A 21,986-nucleotide genomic window follows, 5' to 3' on the forward strand; every position below is an offset into this window, starting at 1 on the left:
CCTTTTGTAGGAGCAATTTCATAATGCCTGCAAGAGTATTCAAGGTGACTGTTTTCATGGATTCGTCAATTGAATACCACAAGTCATTCACCCAAGTGCCACCCAATATGACATCATACTCAAGGGGATTTGGGGTAACATGGAATCTAAATTCCACATTTTCACCGATTGTTTGAGTAGCATGGCTAAAGTAACCTGGAACTTCAATGTTTTGTCCATTGGCACCTCTTGCAAGACCATTATCTTTAGGGATGATTTTAGGTTATAGTAATGACACCAAAGTATCTATTGTTATGATGTTATGACTTGCTCGAGGGCTAATCAATGTGCGTTTACGCTTAACATCATTGCCCAATTGGGAAATCTAACCATACCATGATAGAATCTTCAAGTGGAACCATGGATGTTCACGTATCCATTCAATTTCAATTCCCATATCATTTGCATTTTCCCATTCACTTTCATGGCTCTCGGCTTTTTCAAAAGTGCCCTATGTGTACAATGGCACACTCGGTTCTTGGATAAATTTAATTGAGGTCTGTTTGGAAACTTGTGAATCCTTACATGCGTATTCTATGTAGATCTGGAGATCTTGGCATAGCTCACATGGTTAGCCTTTAAAGGTGCAAGGGCTGGAGCTATGCTAGCTTCACTTATGAGAGAAGAGCACTCCTCCAAATGAGGATTTGAGAGATTGCTTAAATTTCGTAAGGGATTTATCAAGTTCCTCACGTGTTTTTTTAATTGCATCATTCATGCAATCTGCCTCTAAGGACTCTTGTTGGCTTGATGAATTCATTTTTGTTTTAGAGAGTATGCCTTTCTCTTGAAAGGGGAAGCGATACTCCTTCGGTTTTTGTATTTTGGTTGCTTTTTTGTGTTTGTTATTATGAGGTTCAATCATAACCAGTGATCATGTATGACACTCCACAATGCTAAGCGTGCTCTCCTAAGCTTGCCTTTTGCGTTCCTCATATGTCATGTGATTAGGATTTTTAAATTGGGGTGGTTAGGCGAGTTCTAGTTTCTTGATTGGATTGTGAGGTGCACCTCTAGTGACGAATCAGAACTTGTTTTGTCCTCATTAAGTGACGTACTAGAACTTGTTTCATCTTCTGACTTTCCTTGGATCGTCAGGTTTTCATTATAATCTTTCTTTTGGTCTTTTGTATCATGTGTCGCACATGTGGGTTTTGTGGTTTCAAGGGTAGCCTTTGAGGTGGATGCTTCCACATCATGTGTAGTTTTTGGCTCTTTTGGGGTTAGGTCCTCCATAGGCTCCTTTTTCTTGTCCTTTATTTTAACCTTGGTTTTGATAGTTTGTTGGCCCTTGTTTTTCTTGGACCTAGAAGGTTTTGCATCCTCTTTTGGTTTCTGTTTTAAAACATGCTCTTCTACCCATTTTAAAGTGTGTTAGTGTCGGTGGAATGTAGGCATGGAAGTATTCCAAACTGTGCAGTCTACCACTTTGTGTGGTCCATGACAATAGAAACGCTAAAGTGTTTGCTTAACTGCCTCTTGAGCAGTTTCTACCCTTTGGACTGTTTCTATTTAAGGCAAGGATGGTTGTAGTGTTGATGTAGCTATAGGTGAATTAGGACATTGAGATGTGTCATGACCCAAGGTTTTGCAATGTATGCAGTATAGAAAGATAGGCCTAGGCTACACACATTGGTGGGGGTTGGGATGGACGTAGTGATGGCAATGAACACACGACATTTTACCATCACTTTGAGAGGCATTAAGGATGTTTAGTTTTGAGGGAGCTCATCCTCTCTTGGAGAGTTTAGTTTTGAGGGAGCTCATCCTCTCTTGGAGATTCCAGTTCAAAGCTTTTAAGCAAGGTTGTGTAGAATTCAAGGAATGACAATTCCGTGAGATCAATTTTTCTTTAGCCTTTGTTCACTTGGTTTAGATGAAGAACATCTCATATCATGATCATCCTCCATCATGTTGTCATCTAAACGTATTGCTTCTTTACAACATTGATCAAATGTTTTCGGATTGGATACAATGATCAAGTTGTGTAAGCTGTTTTTGTTTATGCCCATCATGAAATATCTCTTCAATTGAACATTGTTTAGTTTCTCCCATGGCTCACATTGTGAGTCCAAGATCTTTATCTGATGAAGGATAAAATCTCTAATGGTTTCGTTTTGTTTTCCCTCAATCGCATAGAGTTATCTTGCTACACTCCACCAATCACCTTATCTTGAAAAGCTGTGGATAAAGGCTCTTTTCAAGGTCCTGAAGTTTGTCTTAACTGTAGGCATCAATGTGATGAATGATCGAACTAGACTTTCCCACTAAGCAAAGGTTCAACACATGTATCTTGGTGGGGCAGTTTGGATTTCCAAAGGCTTCACATCTCTGTTCAAACATTTGCATGAATTGAATAGGATCCTTCCATTATACTTGCCCATGATTTTGGAAATTTGTACAGCCGTGTTTTTGGATGAGTCACTAAGGCCGTGTGTGGGTGCTAATGTGGTTAGAACCTCATTTAGTCCTTGGGTAACCCCCCTTCCTAGATTAGTCAATATATCCAAGGTTTGGGCATTTAGGGGTTGGTATCTATAGCACTTTTAAAGGTTTAGGTCTTGTGGTAGTGCTAGGCAAGGGACCAAATCCCAAAGGGATTGATATGACAAGGGATGTAAAACAACATGATGACACACTTGTTGTCGGCATAGAAAATGGTATTGGGAGGTGCATTTGGGACATGGACCTGAATTGCTCAAAGATTTCAGCCATTGGGTTCAGTCTGGGCGTGGGTCCACGTAATCCCTCTATTGTTGCCATATCTTGACATTGCAATCGCTCCTTAATGAGCAAGCACACGTGTTTGTTTTTGTTTTTGTTTTTTTTTTCTTTTTAGGTTTTCTTACAACTCATTACAACCTCAGGAGGCTCGGTGCACCTTTCTTTGGGTCAAACGAGGGTCTATTTGTCCTAATTTGATTAGGTGCTAAACGTACGTGAACCTTGAGATTTTTTTTTTTGAAAAAAGTCACTGGTGTCTGAGATGGTAGATAAGGTCTCAAAACCTATTTTCTATCACAATCTCAAGATGGAATTTTTTTTTGGAAAGATTTTCTTTTTCACAGCTCGCTGTTTAATGTGTTCCAAAAGGAATTTGGAAAAATGTTGTATGAGAGAGTTGTAGTATTTTTGGAGTACTACAACTTTGTTTCTCTGCCTTTTTCATGATTTTGTCATTAAGACACTCAAAAAGTAGCTCAAATATGGTACACGATCTTTTTCAGGTGATTTTTAGTGCATTTAGGCTCGTTTTTTTGCCTCGATTTTTGGGTCAAATGTTGAGGCTATTGGTCAAAGACCAAAACGATGGATTTTGCCCTCGGACGCTCAAGACCAATTTCGAAGAGCTCAATGCACTCTTTTCAATGAGCACTAGAGCGCGTTCATCGGCCTCACGGTTTAGGAGATATGAGCCTCCAAATAGGGATGTTTTCTATACTCTTTTTCCTCCCCCCTCCCCCTCTGCGAGCCCCTTTCACGTCGTAAAATGCATCACGCGCGTGAAAGTACTTTCATGATTTTGTTTTGTGCGCACAGGATTTTTCACGATGTGAAAGTGCAGGATGTGAGTTGGTTCACAACGTGAAAGTGGGCATTTCACGGATTTATTTTTTTAAATTATGCGGGGGACTTTCACGACCGTGAAAGTCAGGGAGTCTCATGCCATGAAACAGGTATTTCACGATTTTTTTTTCACGCGGACTCTTTCATGACTGTGAAAGTCAAGGAACTTTCATGCCGTGAAATATATCTCACGTGTGAAAGGGGTTTCACACGTGTGAAAGGGGTTTCACGGATTTTTATTTTTTCTTTTACGCGTAGGAACTTTCACAACGTGAACGTGTAGGGATCTTTCACACCATGGAATAGGTATTTCATGGACTTTTTTTAAAAGTCTAGAGGGAAATTCGAGTTTTCTTGTGTGGAGTGAATATTTTTTGAATTTTAAATTGGGGAGATATGGGCATTTTCCTAAAAAGGTAAGTGGGAATAAAAAGTTAACACTTTTATGACACCCCCTTACACCCTTCATAAATGACTCCCAGAAGTAGTTGTTAGCCAACTAAGAGGCATCTTTTCATTCAATGCTCATTAGCCTTCATGAGTTATGGAAAAAAGTGCTTAAGAATTAATCAAAGATTAATCATTTCACTAATCTTTTCTCCCCTTTTGGACTAATTAAGAGTCCTAATTAACTACTAGATCACTAATTAATTCACACCATTGAGCATATCATTGGATAGGGCATGAAATTGCTAAGCTATGTGCATCAACTAATGTGTAAATTATTCCATAATTAGAGCTTAATTAAACTCTTAATTTTAGTCTCTTCTCTTTATGCAAAATTAAGCAAAAGAGAGCGAAATTTCTCCAATTGATGAAGAAATTGATGCAATTAGGTGTTTTGGTGCATCTAGATGCTCTTGGAACACAATTAGGTGTTTTGGTGCATCTAGATGCTCTTGGAACACATATCCCAAAAAACAATATCAATTTTGATCCCAAAAAACACATTTTCTAGTTTTTTTTGCCTCTTGAATTAGATTAATCATCTCTTAATGACAAAACCCAATCAATTAAGAAAGATTAGTCGATTTTAAGAGTTTTTTAATATTTTTTTAATTTTTTTTAAATAATTAAGCTATCCCTAATACTTGATAACATTCAAATCAAGCATACATTAATGATTCTAGCTCTATGTTTAACTCTAAAGAGAGATAAAAATCACAAAATTGCAATCCATTGCATTGTTTGATGCAATGGATGAAAACTAAACCTAACACACTCTATGTGCACACTTAACAAACACTAAAGACTAGATTGAAACTTACAAAAAACACATTTAAGCTAAGAAATCATTATTTCAAAAGAGAAAAAAGAGATCTATATATCACAAAATCACAAACAAATCTCCATCAAAACCACATCTTTTTTATGGTAAACCATTACTAAAGACAATGGGCAATAGTAATGCGTAGATTGGAGAAATATTATGGAAAAAGCCAAGGAATGATTCCTCGGTAGCGGTGCCAAAACTGTTATGGCTCACCCAAAACCCCTTTGAATCACATCCAACAAGAAGATTACTTGGTGAACCGCAACTGTCGTTGGGATCTTTCTGATGGCTGAGCTCGTAACCCTTGAGATCTCCAATCTCCACAACTTCTTGAGAACCAATTCCACCGCGCCTCCCACGAGCATTATCACACCGTCATGTTGCACTACGTGTACTCGTCCCTCCTCTTGCCTCAGTTCACTCACACACACTCACTAGCATGGATTAGAGACAGATTAGCAAGAGCAAGACTCTATTGCACAATGGGAGAAATGTCTGTATTATGAGAGATTTTCACTTATATACATAGCTATAAGTGTTCACACTCACTTAAACTGCGTTCACACTCACTTAAACTGTGTTCACACTCACTTAAACTATGTTCACACTCCCTTAAACTGTGGCGGCCAACCGCGCACTTTAGGCTCATAAGAGGCCTAATGTTATTACAAATGACTACTCTCATAATATATCCATGAAGCACACATCCCTTGGGACTTCATATCCTAACTTTCTACCACACGCTCTTGAAGTAGAAATCGTCATAAACATTTCGTCGGACCATTACTGGTGCCCATCCAAGTTGTAGATTTGGACACCATTGTTTCATATCTTGAATGTATGACCTTTTGTCGGTGTGTCTACCTTGACTCCTTGATTCAAGATAATGCCAGTAGCTCTTGTTAACCCTAGAAATGGGTTAACAACATAAGGTTTAGGATTATGCATAATATTTAGGCTTATGCACAAGCCGTATGCATGAACTTTAGGCTTATGCATAAGCCTAAACCTAATGCATAAACCTTGAGCATACACATATGCATAAAGCATACGGTTTATGCATAAGCCTTATGCTTTATGCATATGTGTATGCTCAAGGTTTATGCATAAGTTATAGGCTTATGCGCATAAGACTTATTACTTCTCACATAAGGCTCATATATACCGCTCATTACCTCTCTAATGCATACTAATATGAGGCTCATGCATTAGCTTTATATGCCTCACAAGCTCTTATGCATAAGGCTTACACATTGTGCAAAAGCTCTTATGCATGAGCCTAATGATATTTTGTGTAAGGATCATGCATAAGCTCTATGCATAGTAAGCTTTATGCCGCATAAGCTCTTATGCATGAGGCTCATGCATAAGATTTAGGCTCGATTTAGGCTCACATGCTTTAAGCTTATGAATAAAAGTATATCACAAAAATACATGGCTACTATATAGCCAGATCAACCTAACAATGAACAACATAGGTTGCAACATATTTGTCTAAATTCAAGCCACCTATGCAATATACATCACAAAAATACATATTATCTAGTCTTTTGTTTTTTATTGAGCATTGTTCCTTTGACTGCTCCTCTCTCATTGTCTCTTTCCCTGCATTCTTTGATCTTATTGCAAAGTGGGGAACCCTTGGTTATGAAGGAATAGGCTGCAATGTAGTGCCATCTCCCTCTCCACTCTCTCCGAAAACCTAATCCAACATTTGTTCTCCTTGGCTAAAATCCTTGTGGTCTACATGTTGTAATGACTTGACATGTTCATACAATTATTCCATGTAAAGAAAGAAGCACAAACACAAAACATACTTTTTTTAAGTGTATCCTCACATGGATGCTAATTCCCAACAGGATAATTCAACCACCAAGAAATGTTTCTCTCCCAATTGCTCATCCCTTTCTCTATAAATTGAGGAGGATACATGGATTCATTACTCTCAAGATTGCACCACCTTGTGATAAGGGAAGGCAACATTTGCATCACCTTTTGCTAGCACAAGGTTCTACAAGTCTGGGAAAGCATCTCGCATACAAGTCTAGGAAAGCATCTCGCATATGCAACTGCTTTCGCTCCTTGTAAAATGACTCAACTTAGGTTGTGGGGACTGCAAAGCCATGAACTCTTCCAAGAGTGTCTTTTCTCCTTCAAGCATGAAACCCCAATAGACCTATTTCTTCATGTGCATGCGGAAGTGGTTTGCATCACTTATTTGGGCATACAAATCCTCTATACCATAGTACACCTTCTCTATTTTTTTCCCTATACCTTTGTCCATCGCCTTGCCCTTGTCCTTAAGCACATAATCTTCTTTATTGGGAGTTACCAAGAGATGGATAATATCTTTCTGACTATCCACATAAACTCATATTAGCTACATGAAAAGGAGGTTCACATGGAATGTAAGTACCTTATTCAAATGGGCATCTCGACATAGGGATGAGCACAATATTTGGAGCTTATCCTTTGATATAGGTGCTTCAATATTTGCATTCCAATCAAATGAGTATAAGATCTATAAGTATCCATTGCCATTCCAATCGAATGATTATAGGATCTAGAAGAATCCATTACCATTTTCGAGATTGGAAAAAGGTGCTTCAATCTTTGCATTCCAATCGAATGAGTATAGGTTCTTCTTTCTTTTCATTCCAATCGAATGAGTATAGGATCTGGAAGAATCCATTACCATTTTCAAGATTGGCAATAGGTGCCATCTTATATGCCCGATCCCTAAACTACATCTCCACAATTCTTAGTGCTTTGGAGTATGCATGCACATAATCATCTTGTGGCATATGGTCCTTGTTGAGATGAGATATCCTACTTTGCAGTGCCTCATTGATGAACTCCTCCTACATGTAACCCACATTGTTTATTAAAATTTGTAATACAAAGGAAAACAAACACATGCACCCATAAGAAAGATAGCGTAGACCTCGAATACCTTCCATACTAGCTATGCTAGAACAACATCAAGTGCAATGTACCATGTGTCATTACTTCTATTCTTCAAGGCCATCTCAATCTCCACCCACTTTCTTTCTTCTTTGCTCAACCCACTTAATAGTGAAGCTTTGTTAGCCTGGCCAAGCTTTTGGAAAAGAAAAGCCTCATGGTTGATGAATGAAACCTTAATGTGTGCCCTTGTGAGCCTACAAACTAGATATAACATAAACATCATTAAACGATAAAACATATAAATGATAGGCCACTCAGAGAACTTGTAACATGTATGAAAAACATTGACCAATTAGAGAATAAGGTAGGTTAATTATATATTACTCATTGGTAGCCTTTAAAGCTAGCAATAACTCTCCTTCATGTTGATGCTCCAGTTGAAGAAATAGACACTCAACATGGATGTGTCTTGATACATAATGGGTATAAGATGTACTCATCAACAATCACCAATATAAGTAGTCATTAATCAAACTATCACTTTCCAAAAAAGTAAAATTTATTATCATTTACCTTCCTAGGAAACCTGCATACTAGGCCTTTAACCTATTGTTCCCATCTCATATAAGAAACTTCTTTCCCCTAAGGTCAATCCACTCATTATCAAGTTTATCATCAAACTTATCTGAGATTGCATTTCGTGTCGTTCCCCATTCTTCACGATCCTCTAGAGTAATATATAGACAATCTTCTCATGGCCTCTACATGGACACACAAAATGGAGCACTTAAGGACACGTTCCCTTTGGAGTCAAAACTTGAGCGTAGAGATGCCACTTGACTTGAAGTAGTTTGAATAGCCTCATTTGGGATGAGTCGATAAAGAGGTATGGGGGAAGATCTATGCCACGCTTCATGTAGAACTTCACAAGAGTGTCCTGCAATGACCCAACTTGAATCTCCTTCCCAAGGACTAGAAGGTGAGTCACTTTTTTTGGTTCCTCCTTGTGTATCCTTAGAATAGGACTCCATCACTTGAATATGAGTTTTAGACACATGGGCTGTGTGTACATGAGCCCCTTCAATCTCCCCTTGAACTTAAGTTTCAAACATGAGTTATGTTTCCATGTACCCCTCATGGCTCTATAATAGTAGTAATTCTTCCTCCTTTGGTACATTGTGCGGAGTGGTCAAAGAGAGTGCTTCTTTATAAGTAAGGGGAAAACTAGACTTGGCTTGAGTAGAGTTAGCATATGTTCTATGAAAGTCAAATCTTCTTGAGGCCTTGACCACCCTCATGGACAATGGGTCACCCTTACATCTCAGGTAGGGAAAACTAGACACAAAATACAAGCATCCCCTTTACGACATTCACTTGCTCATGTTGACATCAGGAGCACGTGCCTTCACCCCATATATACAATCACATGTGGTTTTCACATCCATTTTTTATACATAAATAGGACAAAGAACTCTTCTTATCAACGGAAAACGTTTGGCTTCTCTTTCTTCTATACCCCTGCACCTACGCTTTTTTTTTTTTGGGGTTTATTGTTTGGTTAAATTCGTGGCCGCTTGCATTCAAAAAAAAAAAAGAGGCTCCGCTGAGGCCCTTGAGCATTAGGCAGAGAGTCAAGGGGCTCATTAGAGCCCTTCTTATGTGAATGCAAGCGAAGCGGCCAAGTCCTTTGACTTTATATTATTAAAACTGAAGCAGGCACGGTATCCACACCCCGCTTGTAGGAACTCAACCTTCCGCTCTCCACTTGTGGTGGGTATGGCTTCACCTTCCTTCGTTTACTGTGAAGGGCACACCATGCATGACCTTTGTGTGTTGTGAAGGGCACGGCTTCTCCCTCCTTTTATCCCGTTGTTTGTTGTGAAGAGCACACACACCATGCAAGCTGGACACATCTTTTATGGTCGTGACTGATAGCTTCACAAAGAAAAAAGGAGCTCTGTTGAGCATCTTTTACGGTCGTGAGACCCATAGCTTCACAAAGAAAAAAGGAGCTCTGTTGAGACTCTTGAGCGTCAACGATGATTCTCAAGCGGCTCAATAGAGCTCCTTTTTTCTTTATGAAGCGACCTGTCACTACCCTTTCAAAGAAAAAAGAGCTTTATTGAGCTGCTTGAGGCTGATGCTCAAGTGGCTCTTTTTTCTTTGTGAAGCTACCGGTCATGATGGCCATTTTCCCTTCACAACACAAGAAGGCCTCTAAGGCGTGTATAGCAACAACAACCAAAAAAAAAAAAAAAAGGGAGGCTCATAAACAATTGTACCTATAGTCCACCGGAGCAAAAACAAACGTGTTGTTGAACTAGAAACTCTTTTTTGTAGCGGTACAAACAAACATGATAGCCCTAAAGGCATCTCTATGCATTATCTCCAAGTGACACCTATTAACATGCCACCTCACCTACACATGTATAAAACCTCAACATCATTAACCCTTATGGCATCTTCTTGCATAACCGTAGGCGTTTCAAACCTTTACACATATGAATCAAACGCAAGAACAATGCTCCCTCTAGAACACAATATCTATCACCACCTATTTTAGCAAAACATAGTATAGAGTGACAATGTGAACATGTAGAGAGTGACAACCAGTACAAGTCTGAATCCATGCACGTAAAAAGGGCTTGTATTCACAAAAAAAGGGCCCTCCTACGCCCCTTGAGTGTCAGTGCTAGCATTGATGCTGCAGAGCCTTTTTTGCTATGTACAAAAGGGTTTAGGGTAGTAGACACAAACAAACCTGTAGTTCTCTACAAGCGTCATCTCCTCTACCTATGAATTTTCAAACCTTAGTGTGATGAATAGCCCTAAGGTATCATTTCTAAAATCATCACATGAATATTAGTTAGCATGTAATTATACATTTCATTAAATTATATTTACCATGATTATTTCTAAAAACAATGATTATAAGGATTTGAAGTACTAAAAAATCTTTGAAATTAATTTTTACAAATTGGTAGAGCCACCTTCTTAAATATGGCAATGAATTTTGGGACAAGGACCTCCTTAGTCAACAAATTTCGGGACTAGAACCTCCTCACACTGACTAACAAATAGTAAACTAGTATTGCTTGTATGGAAACCTTCCACCCCTTTCGCAGTTTGCTAGCATTCAATCTCTCTCTAACTCATCACACTGCTATATTCTTTCTTCTTCAGTATATTTGTTGAATGCCTTCCTCCCCTAGTTTGCTAGAGTTGTGAACCATAAAGTTGACTATCTCAACCAAGAGCAATGGAGGTAGAGGCAATAGGGTTGCATATGATGTATCAACTACCTTGTCTTCTCAAAGCATACCTCTCAAGTAGGGAAAACTTCTTGCAAGTCATTAATATCTAGAAAAGTTATATCATACATTGCATGCCATGGATAGCTTCAATGCTACAATAGATATTGAAAGTGAGTCATCACTCAACATGGTTAGAGTTCCTTCTAATGTGGATATTGAAGGTAATCTTCATTATGCCATTCACTCAAGATTATCATTGACATAAATTGTGTGCCTTAAAAGAGCCCAAACTAGCAGTACAATAATCAACTTTGAGAGCCCTCCAAGACCTTAAAAGAGCCCAAGTTAGGGATGCTAGCAGTATAATAATCAACTTTGAGAGCCCTCCAAGACCTTAAAAGAGCCCAAGTTAGGGATGCTAGCAGTATAATAATCAACCTGAAGAGCCCTCCAAGACCTTCCTCTAGTATGCCTCATGTGACCATAATAAGCCATCACTTCCATTGGGAGTTGTAGGGGAAGAGGTGTCTCAAAGCGTCATACCTTATATACTTGACCAGTAGAGGAGAAATATACTTAAGGTGTATATTGCTAACGTTGTGAATAGGATTTGTGTCGAAGAGGCTCCAAGGCAATATAATGGGGACCTTCTTATGGAATTCCCACCTACCTTTAGGAAGATTAAACAACAAGTGGGATGGAACAAAAACTTGATGGGCATTTGTGGACAAGACTAGTGACTTCTAATATGTCACTTAACTATGTACAGTTGGGATGAGTTGTTGTGCGGGGTCCATCAAATGCCACAGGGTAGACTGCCCATACTACCCAAACAACAATAGGTTCAACATCACATTTTTCAAAGGATCTCTTCAAAAGAAGTGTGACTTGGGAATGATGACTAAGGAGGAAAAGAACAAGATAGTATGCCACTTTTGTCAGAGGCATGCTCACTGCGTTGCCACATCCAGGTATCAAATCTACTATATTCTACCTCCTTTTGATACAATGACATGACTAATGTTACACTGGTGAGCACAATCACCATGTGCAACCAAGAACTTCTAAAAGGGAAATGGAAAAGACTAGGCAACTAGTTGTAGATGTGTTGAAGGTTGATAAGGACAGTGGACCAAGGAAGATACAAATGAATGTGGCAAAAGAGTTGCGGATGAGCTCTATGGTGGGAAAGAGGGGTCTAAATATTATGACACTACTACAATGGTTGGGAATGATGAGCTAGCCAATTTCTTGGAATAACTAAGCCCTTTGGTGGAGAACCAAAGGTAAGGAATGCAAGATTTAATTTAATTTCAATGCATTGATGATATTAATTTGTTACTTTTATAATCATCGATCAAGCTAAAGAGAATTGTTACCCAAGAGAATAGATAAAAGATGCTTGTTAAAGAAGGCTACGATAGCTTGTTAGCACTTAAAAAGCAATAACGGTATAAATTTTTCCATAGTAGTTGATTCCTAGGACAAGGAATGCTAGAGGAAAGATGCTTTCTATTTAAGATGTCCACCAAGGGATCTACCTCTAGAGTGGATCTTGTGAATCAAATGAGGAGAGATGGAAGTGCAGACTTGAACCTCTCATGGGTTATGTATGATCCCAGTTATATATTAAGTCTTGGATGTGTAGGAGGGTCCCAGTTATATATTAAGTCTTGGATGTGTATGAGGGAGGACTTATTGATTGTGAAACTAACCTTCTGTTATATCCAATTTGATTTGTAGTGTGCAAGAACTATTGCAACTTGTGAAATGAAAGAGGAGGATGAAACTAACCAGACACTATTTTGGAACATGCTAAATAATACAATGAGGGAATGTGGGTTTGCAAATGCTATTTTTTATGGGTTTATGGTGGCTCATGAGGCCTAAGTTAATTGGAGAGATGTAACGCTTGTGTATAATGGGGACCCTGAGCAACCCATGGAAGAACAAGAAAGGTCTTGTATCTTTCATTGGAAACAAAGTCTACACCAGCATATACTACAAAATATATCAAGAAAGCAATACAACAAGAACACATCACATTGTGTGAATCATGGAGAACTTGCCAAACAAAAGAGGATGCACTCACTCATAGTAGAGTATTAAGGAATTGGTGGAGGGGAGGATCTACTAAGGAGCCAGAATATGTGTCAGCTCTAGACATTTGGTTTTCTTGGTGGGAAGTGAGAATAGCACATTGGGGAAATCTCATGTCTGTGGTAATATATATCTTGCCATTACTCCTTGATCTTTGATCTTATTATGAGTTTATTTTAGTTTTCCATCTATGGCTATGTCTTACATTCATGTAGGTGGAAATAATTCCATGAGAAGATGCTTGCATTCCTAGAACAAATTTGGCAAAAGAACCGCCATCATCGTCAAAGGAAGAGAGCAGTTGTCGCCAATCATCCACCATGTTTCCAAGGCATTATCTCTTTTTCTATGTGGTTGAAAATCATAGAAAAGGCTTTAAAACCTTAGCCATCTCTTAAGGGTGTGTTCACACCAAAGGTGTTTGAAAAAACATAATTGGCCTATTCACATGGTTTTATAAAAAATCACCACCATACGCTTCCACATCCAGACCTTCACCAATAATGAGATCACCAATGACATCTTCTCTTTACCTCTCTCTCTCTCTCTCTCTCTCTCTCTCTCTCTCTCTCTCTCTCTCTCTCTCTCTCTCTCTCTCTCTCTTTTAGTCTTTATTTCTAACTCCCTCTAAGTCTTTCTCTCTTTAACTCTCTTACTCTCTCTATTTCTCTTGAACTGGCCAAATCTCTCTTTCTCTCTGACTCTCTCTCTCTTTCTAACTCCCTCTAAGTCTCTCTCTTTAACTCTCTAAATCTCTCTTACTCTCGAACTTGCCAACTCTCTCTCTCTCTCTCTCTCTCTCTCTCTCTCTCTCTCCCCTCTATTTATCTCGAACTAGTCAACTCTTCCTCTTATAATTAACATCAAGTTCAGATGAAAAGAGATTGTATGTTGCCAGAAGTAGGAGATTAACTTCCAACTCAAAAGACTTTAAATCCAATAAGAAAAACTCTACACTTGCTAAACCTAGTAGAGGGTAATGCTAATGGATGCCAACTTTTCTACAAAGGGCATATTTTTCCATTGCACTACAAATAAATCCTAAATTGGACACTTGCTCATCATGTGGAATATGGACACTTCTTTCTAAGCTTACTTCCCTTTTGGCAAAAGGTTTGGATGTCTAGTGTAGCTCTAACAATAGAAGGATGAGGTAATGGTTGGCACCAATCGTGGGATTTAAGAGCTTGAATTCCTTGCACAAACAATAACTACTGCTCTAAATCACCCTACCCTCTCCATCTTCTTACTTCTACTTTTGCTAGTCCTTGCATGATATTCTTTCAATCAGAATGGCTTTCAACCCCCTCAACACTATGATCAGCATTATGAGCTTCTATCCAAGGAGCCATCACCCACCACTTACGCATTCCATCTCTATGAGATGGGTTCACAAAAATGGGAGCAAGTCATTGTACCTCAAGCTCCAAAAGGAATGTCGTGAGACCAATTGAGAGTAGGGGCCCTCATGATGGGCTTCCTCCTAGTGGTTACAATATGAATCATAAGCTTTCAATTATATTATTATTTAATTTCTAGATATTAAGACTTAAATGCTATATAGTAATTGATGCCGGCACGTTGGCATTGGATGTAGCACTAGTCGATATGAAGGTTGGCATTCATCACTGCCATGTTAGAATATTATATTTATAATGAACAAACAATCGAATAAGTTACTCATTCAAAATGAATATTTTTGAGTTGGTTCAATTGATGCCCTTGAGAATGAGCCAATGTTACCCCCTAAGTCCAAGAAAGCAAATTTTAACAATGCATTTTGCAAGAAGAAGCCGGAAAGCCTACTGTAGAGCGGATCGCAAGTGAGAATGCATCAGGTTGTAGCTGAAAGGCTAACGTTGTTGCCGAGACTTAAGCTTAGATAATGATGATGACGGTGGTGGTGGTGGTGCTATAATAGGGACGTTATGTTTGGTTGTAGTGGAAGGGTAGCCGGGATGCTTAGTTTGATGGTTGGCGGCGGCAGCGGCTAGTTTGCCTGCTCTGCTCTTGGGTCTGACGGCACTGCTGCTGTTGCTTTCGATGTTGTTGTTGATGGTTTTCTTGACCTGCTCCTGCTGCGCCTGCACGTGTACCTGCGCCTGCTGCTGTTGCTGTTGCTGCAGCAGGTACTCCATGCTGGCCTCCAGGCTGGAGAGCATCTTCTTGATGTCACTCTGGCAGTGCAACATCTCTGCCCTCTCGGCTCCTCGCCTGTTCATTACCTTCACCTCCGCCCACGTGCTGCCCGTCAGCCGCGTGTGCTCCACGTCGGCCTGCGGGTTGGCCTCGAACATCTCTATCTGTGCCTGCGGGCTGCAGCTCTTATGATCATTGCGGCCCACCTCGTCTCCACCCACGTCGTCAGCATCATCGCCTGCCCCGTTTTCAATCTCCGCATCGCTGGTTGCTTCTCCGCTAAAGCAGTTTATAATGTAGCGTGCAGTGGGTGATCCATCCTCCTGCTCATGCGTCCTATCACGCAATCACAAAACAACGTCTCAATGTTTTCATTTTATCCAAGACTCCATATCACCTTCTACCCGTAGCCTAAAACCTCCCAAAAAAATGCACTACACAGTAAATGCACACAATCTTACACAATAAAAGCACACAACTTACACAACCATTTTCAAGAATTTTGGAATCAATTCATGTAATTTGTCTGCAGAAAGGAATATATATTGATCACAAATGAGACCTTGGCTTTGGTGAGTAGCCTCGTGGTTTACATGCTACAACTTTGGCAAGAGATTTAACATCTTGGTCGTCACTTTCACTCCCGATCTTTGCAATAAAGCTTGCACCGGCCTCTTCCGGCAGAGACCTTTGACTAGAGGATGCAGACTGCTAGCAGTTCATGAACACAAAACGTCAATAATATGGTGGGTACCCTAATTCATTATGTAGGTGCAAAAATGCACATGCAAGGAAGATGCACCAAAAATTAGACTTAACCTTTGCGAGCGATTGATCCGGGCATTTGGAGGGCTCTGCTTCACTCTCGGTCAAGCTGGCACAGTCAATGAGACGGCGGATCTCCCTCTCCACATACTCCAACTGAATTCGTGGCGGCTCATTGCTGTAGCTTAACACCACGTTCTCTCTCTCCAACTCTCTCTGTATGTTTCTTACCATCTTCAAAAGAGGGGCTGCAGCGCCTTCTGGCTCTGACTGCAAGTAAACCTCTACAGACCAAAGCATAACATATCATGACCATGCAACCGCCTAAGCTTCTCATCGATTCATAATAAAAGAAGGATTGATTAATTCGCGTAATGCCCATTTGTCATAAGCGAAACTAACGTTATGGACTTGGTTGCATCAACGTAAATCAATCGTACATCATACGCATTTCCCTTCTTGTTTGCCACCTTCATCTTATCATATGTTAATGTTAAGAAATTGAATATATATATTGAGTCGTATGGTGTCACCAGAAAGACATCCAAGCATCCATCCAAGGGTGGCCTTCTTCTTTAGGATCTCATTTTCCTTCTCGAGTTGTTTCCTTGCTCTTTCATCCCTCCTTCTTCTATGGTTAATCAGATCATTCTTCATCTCCAACTCCAGCTCTAGCTTTTGAATTCTATCTTCGAGATTCTGCACTCATCGTGCACAATTTAGGATGCATAAACAGAGCGAGAATATCAGAGAAATCTAGATTAATAATATGAAAGAGGACCTTCTCTCTTCTGCGCTCCTCTTGAAGCAAGCGCTCAGTCTTGTTGAATTCATCTTTGAGCCGTTCAACTGCCGTTTGAGTTTGGGCCCCGGACTCCTTTTGCGACTGCAATTCTCGCTCGGCCTCGTCCATCTTGTCCAGCGCGGCCTCCAGCCGCTCCTTCAGCCGGCTCTTCTCCTCCTGGTGCTTGCTCTGAGAAGCGTTGTTCTGCAGCTTCACGCTGTCCAGCTCGTTCTCCAGAAACGCAACGTAGTCCAACAGCTCGTCGCTTGTGCCATTTGATGGTCCTTCTTCGTTAATGTAATTAGATGGCGAAGTAGAAGAAAAGGACTTTTTCCTCTCTGTTTGATCCCTCATCTTGCGGTCACAGTATGATAATTTCTGATCTGTCACGGACGTCGTTAATTCCCCCTCACGCGTGCAATCCTGCACCGCAGCAAATTAACAATTTGAATATCCTCCCATATACTGCCTGGTTGTATTATTCTCGACAAATTTTGGCCGAAAGCCTGCGACGACCTCCTCACGGAGGTGGCAAAATCATTATAAAAGAGACGACCAAAACAGGGCATGATGCAGGCGGCGAGGTGATGGAGAGGCGCGCATGGCAACAGCCACATGAAAGCATCGAACTGCTCGCGTGGCCTCCTTCATGAACGTCGATCGGATCTGACGGCCACCACGGGGCCTCCATCCATCAAACGAAAGGGTGCAATGGACTTGTAGAGGTCATGGGGTTTTTTACACCTTGATATGGAAGAATTTCCCAACAAAAAAGCAAAAAGGACTGGTCGATTGGTAAGTTGCGAGCACAGTCTAAAATATAAATGGCACATGCGATTAGGCTTACAATAGTAAACAAAGTTAAAATTTCTTGAAATCGGAAAGTAGTTCACTAATAAAATGAGCTCACATAAATAATTCCTTTGTGTTGTGACTTAGCTCAATATGTGAGCATTAACAACTAAAAGTGAAATATGCAAAAATAGCTAATTGGAATAAAAAGTACCTATGTATACTTGCAATAGATAGATTATAAAAAAAGAAAATCATTGATTAATAGTTGTCGATTGTTCTAAGGTTGTAAAATTTTGAAAAATCTAAGTGTGTGAAGCTTATGTGCACGTTGGCGAGTCATGACGTTTGCCTTTCGTTGTCTCTTGTTGATGCATCACCATGATGGAATGGAATCTATGTAATCTCTATATGCTCATTGTCATCTTAGTGTTCTCTGCATGGTGTATATGTGTTGAATAACAAACAAAATGCGCAGCCAAGGCCACTAGCAACCTCAGAGAGGGCATGCAAAGAAGTGGAGAGATGGACTCATCATAATCCAAACCTTGGTTTGAGAGAAAACACAGGCCACCAAGCATGCCTTGAGAGTGACCAATTGGAACGGATTTTTTTTTTCAATAACCATTTGCAAGAAATGGGCTTACGATGAGAGGGCAAATCACAAAGTCTCTAGATATTGTTAAGAAGCAAAGATTGGTACTTAGCATCCATAGCCTCCCGCCAATGAGAGGCCCCAAGGACAAAGAGCACAATGGGACCTTCATCAAGTTGATTAGGTTGGAAAGGCACCACATAGGCTTCGAGATTAACAAAGATGAGTGCGCGTGCAGGGATAAGAGAAACAGAGTGACTAAAAAGTACGCTTTTTTTTTCTCACAGACTTGGAGATTGAGGATGGGAATTTTTCTTTCCATAGAAATTTTTCTGGTGTATTTTTAAAAATGCCTATGGAAGCGAATCTCTTGAATATGCAGTCATATAGAAGCACTATTTTTTTCGAGAAGTAGAGCCATTAGTTGCAAACAAACAACTATTTTACATATAAAGAAGATTATTCATGTTGGGAAAGTGCCACTTAAGATGGCTTTAGTTGGAATCAAGGACAACATTTTTATGACACCATTTAGGCTTTATGAGTATCTTGTTATTCCTTTTGGTCTTATGAATGTCCCAAAGTTACATTCAATAGATTGTGCGTACACGAAATTTATAGGTATCTTCTTTAATGATATCCTAGCTTTCCCGAAGACCAAAGAAGAGCAAAGAGCTCATTTGACTATTGTTTTTTGAAGAACTCCGTAAGCATAAACTCTTCATAGATGTAAAGAAGACTGAGTTCTTCTTGTCAGAGGTATACTATCTTGGACATATTGTGTCCAAAGATAGAGTGCGGATGAATCTTGCAAAGTTGGAATTGGCTTGAATTGAGATCAGTGCATGAGATCCGTATTTTTCTTAGGCTATGCTCTTACTACCACGGGTTCATTTAGCACTTTGCATTGGTTGCTTTTTCTTTGCATGATTTGACAAATAAGAAGGCCATATTTAAATGGACTAATGTTGAAAGAGATGCATTCCTCAAATTGAAAGATGCACTACACATAGTCTAGTGTTGATCCTTTTTTCTCTTTTTTCTTGTGGCCAATGCTAACATCTCATCCCTTCTTGCAATATCTCTAGACCAACTCGCATTCCACCATCTGTTCGGCATCTTCTATGTTGCAAGATAGAGAGAGAGCTAACACAAATACTTGCTCATGTAGATAGAGAGAAAGAGCCAGTGAGAGGAGTTCCTCTTGCCTCTACAGAGGGTTCTGATATTGCATGCATGGAGGAGCTATACAGAGAGAGAGAGTCTATGATATGACATGCAAAGACCCATTGCAAAATAGCTTCGATATGGCATGTAGAGACCTACTGCTTGAAGTTAAACTGAAGAGAGCCGGAGAGGGGTCCGACAGTACTAGACCTCGAGTCCATGTACACAAGCAAGCAAGACAATGTGTGCTTCCACGCCTGTTCGAGAGAGAGTATGGGGAAGAAGAAAAGAAATCACGTGTGCAAGAGAGACTGAAGAAGAGTATGGAACAAGAGAAGAAACCACGTGTTTAAGAGAGAACGAAAGAGTATAGAAGAGGAGAAGAAATCACTGTTCAAGAGAGACCGCAAGAGTATGGAAGAGGAGAAGAAATTTCCGGTTCGAGCTCCCATGCTTGTTTGAGAGACTGAGCTCACACATCTGTTTGAGAGACCCATGCCTATTTGAGAGACCGAGAGTGTATCGATTCATGTATGATGAGAGCATGAGAGAGGAGAAGTCGCAACATTTGTCAAGCATGCTTTCTGTGAGAGATTTCTAGATCCTCATTCTTTTAAATAATCATTTGATAGGAGATTAGGAAGGCATAATCATTTGATAGGAGATTAGGAAGGCATATGGTGAACACGTTGGAACACCTTTTAAGTGAGGGGAATCTTAATGATTAAAGCATTCGATATCTTATTAAGAAATGTGGTTGTACATAGCAAGGGATTTTGGGGGATATATCGAATGGATTTTGGGTGGGCATGACTCCATGCAATAATGTGCCATGGGTCTCTCTCTTAGACCTTTAAAAAAATGTATATTTTTGTATTTGTAAACAAGCAAGAGGTTAACAAGTTAATGCATGTTAGATAAGCAGAACACAAGCCTTTGTTCCCAACTTTCTCTTGCAAACAACTATACCATCTCTCTTGCTCTTAGCAGGGAATGTGCATGCATAGTTGAAACATGGAAACATGCGTATATAGATAGGAACATGCATACGTAGTGTGGAAATGTGCATATGTAGATAGAAATGTACGTGTGGAAAACATGCATGCACATATATGAACATGCATACATAGATGAGAACTAGCACATGCATGAAAAGATATTATGAAATGCTTAAAGTACATTTACATGAAAAAGCTTCATTAAAAAGGTAAACATATATTGAGAGTCCACATCAAGTTTCACATATCACTTATACATAAGCCCAAAAAACCAAGATGTTCACATTGCAAATAAAGGAAGCATGTATAAGGTCAAAATGTTGTTTCAAAATAGAATGTAATGAAAAACAAGAAAATTAAGATAATCTTGGTAATCTAAGATTATCTTCAAATGTGATCACCATCCTCCTCATTCGTGCCACCATCACCTTCACCTTCACCTTCATCCTGAACACTTTCATTCTCCTCCTACATTACATAATGAAAAGTTATACAATTTTCGTGTTAAAACATGCTCATATAAATCTTCAAAGAAAGTGCCAATCGAGTTGGCCCCCTCGTTCTCAGGTAAAAATGGCTACACATGGCCATACTAGGGTGAACCATGGCCTTTTACCAAAGCCAAGGTGAAATTCGCACACGAAGCCCATGTCAAAGAAAGTCTTTTGGACTATCCTTCACATTCTTACCAAGATGACAGACCTCGTGGCTAAGTATATTTGAGATCAACTACCCACTACATAGTTACGTCGGGCTCTCTAGATGTCATCATTGGTCACCACTCCCTCTTATTTAAGCTAGTACCCCTAAGTTTTGGCTTCAGAATGATCTTTGCGATACATGTTCACACATCCTCTTGGGGTGCAACCAACTGTCATATTCTATAAAAACTAACATGTAGCACATGAAATCAAATGCATAGAAAACATGACACATATTTAGCAAACACACAAGAAATCACATGTATTTGAATACGATTTATATAACAACTACTCAATATCCTTATGATCCGGTCTCTACTCCAAAACATGACATGCCAAGGGGACTAGAAAAATCTCATGCATGCATTGGACAATGTAGGCAAAGTCTCTCTCTCTCTATTCACCCCATGATTTGAGCGCATTCTTGTATGTTTGATTCACCACTAGATGAAGGTATAGTAAAACCTCCTCCCCATACCATCCATAAAAGGGCCACCATTCATCGCCCACCAAGGAATAATAAATATTACCATCCTTGGGCTTGTCATCACCTCTAGGTGATGGCAATCGCTTATTACCTGATCCAAAACAGCCAAGGTGCCCTCCCACTACCTACACTAGAATGACTATGTGAACCACTTGTACTGCCACTACCTAAGTAGCGATGAGAGGTGGAGTAGGAGATGGGTGCATCGATCACTACAAGGGATCGGGCTCATATCCACGCTCCTAGGCGCGGAAAATGACTTGTGGAAAAAAGTAGCGGGCCCGTGTATTAGCACGTGTATCATCACGGCTAGAGACATGCGTGTAAAAGCGTGTGTATAGAAGCAGTCAGACGCGTTGATACGAGGGCTTATACACGTGTTTTGTCAGTTTAGCTGCACTTGTACATGCGCATTTCA

At 39.9% G+C, this 21,986-nt stretch overlaps 1 protein-coding gene across 1 annotated transcript; it reads right to left on the reverse strand.

Annotated features, from left to right (window-relative positions):
- Positions 1-14,853: 14,853 nt before the first annotated feature.
- LOC147604420 (uncharacterized) lies at positions 14,854-17,354 on the reverse strand. Its single transcript, XM_086795636.1, has 5 exons — positions 16,826-17,354; positions 16,578-16,743; positions 16,099-16,328; positions 15,842-15,987; positions 14,854-15,615 (listed from the first exon to the last, which is right to left on the reverse strand). The coding sequence occupies exons 1-5, from the start codon at positions 17,180-17,182 to the stop codon at positions 14,994-14,996; spliced, it is 1,521 nt and encodes a 506-aa protein (XP_086651762.1). The 5' UTR covers positions 17,183-17,354; the 3' UTR covers positions 14,854-14,993.
- Between the last annotated feature and the right edge of the window lie 4,632 nt (positions 17,355-21,986).

Source organism: Cibotium barometz, chromosome 62 (genome assembly GCF_041138505.1).
Source record: "Cibotium barometz isolate CiBa-2024 chromosome 62, ASM4113850v1, whole genome shotgun sequence".
NCBI lineage: Eukaryota > Viridiplantae > Streptophyta > Polypodiopsida > Cyatheales > Cibotiaceae > Cibotium > Cibotium barometz.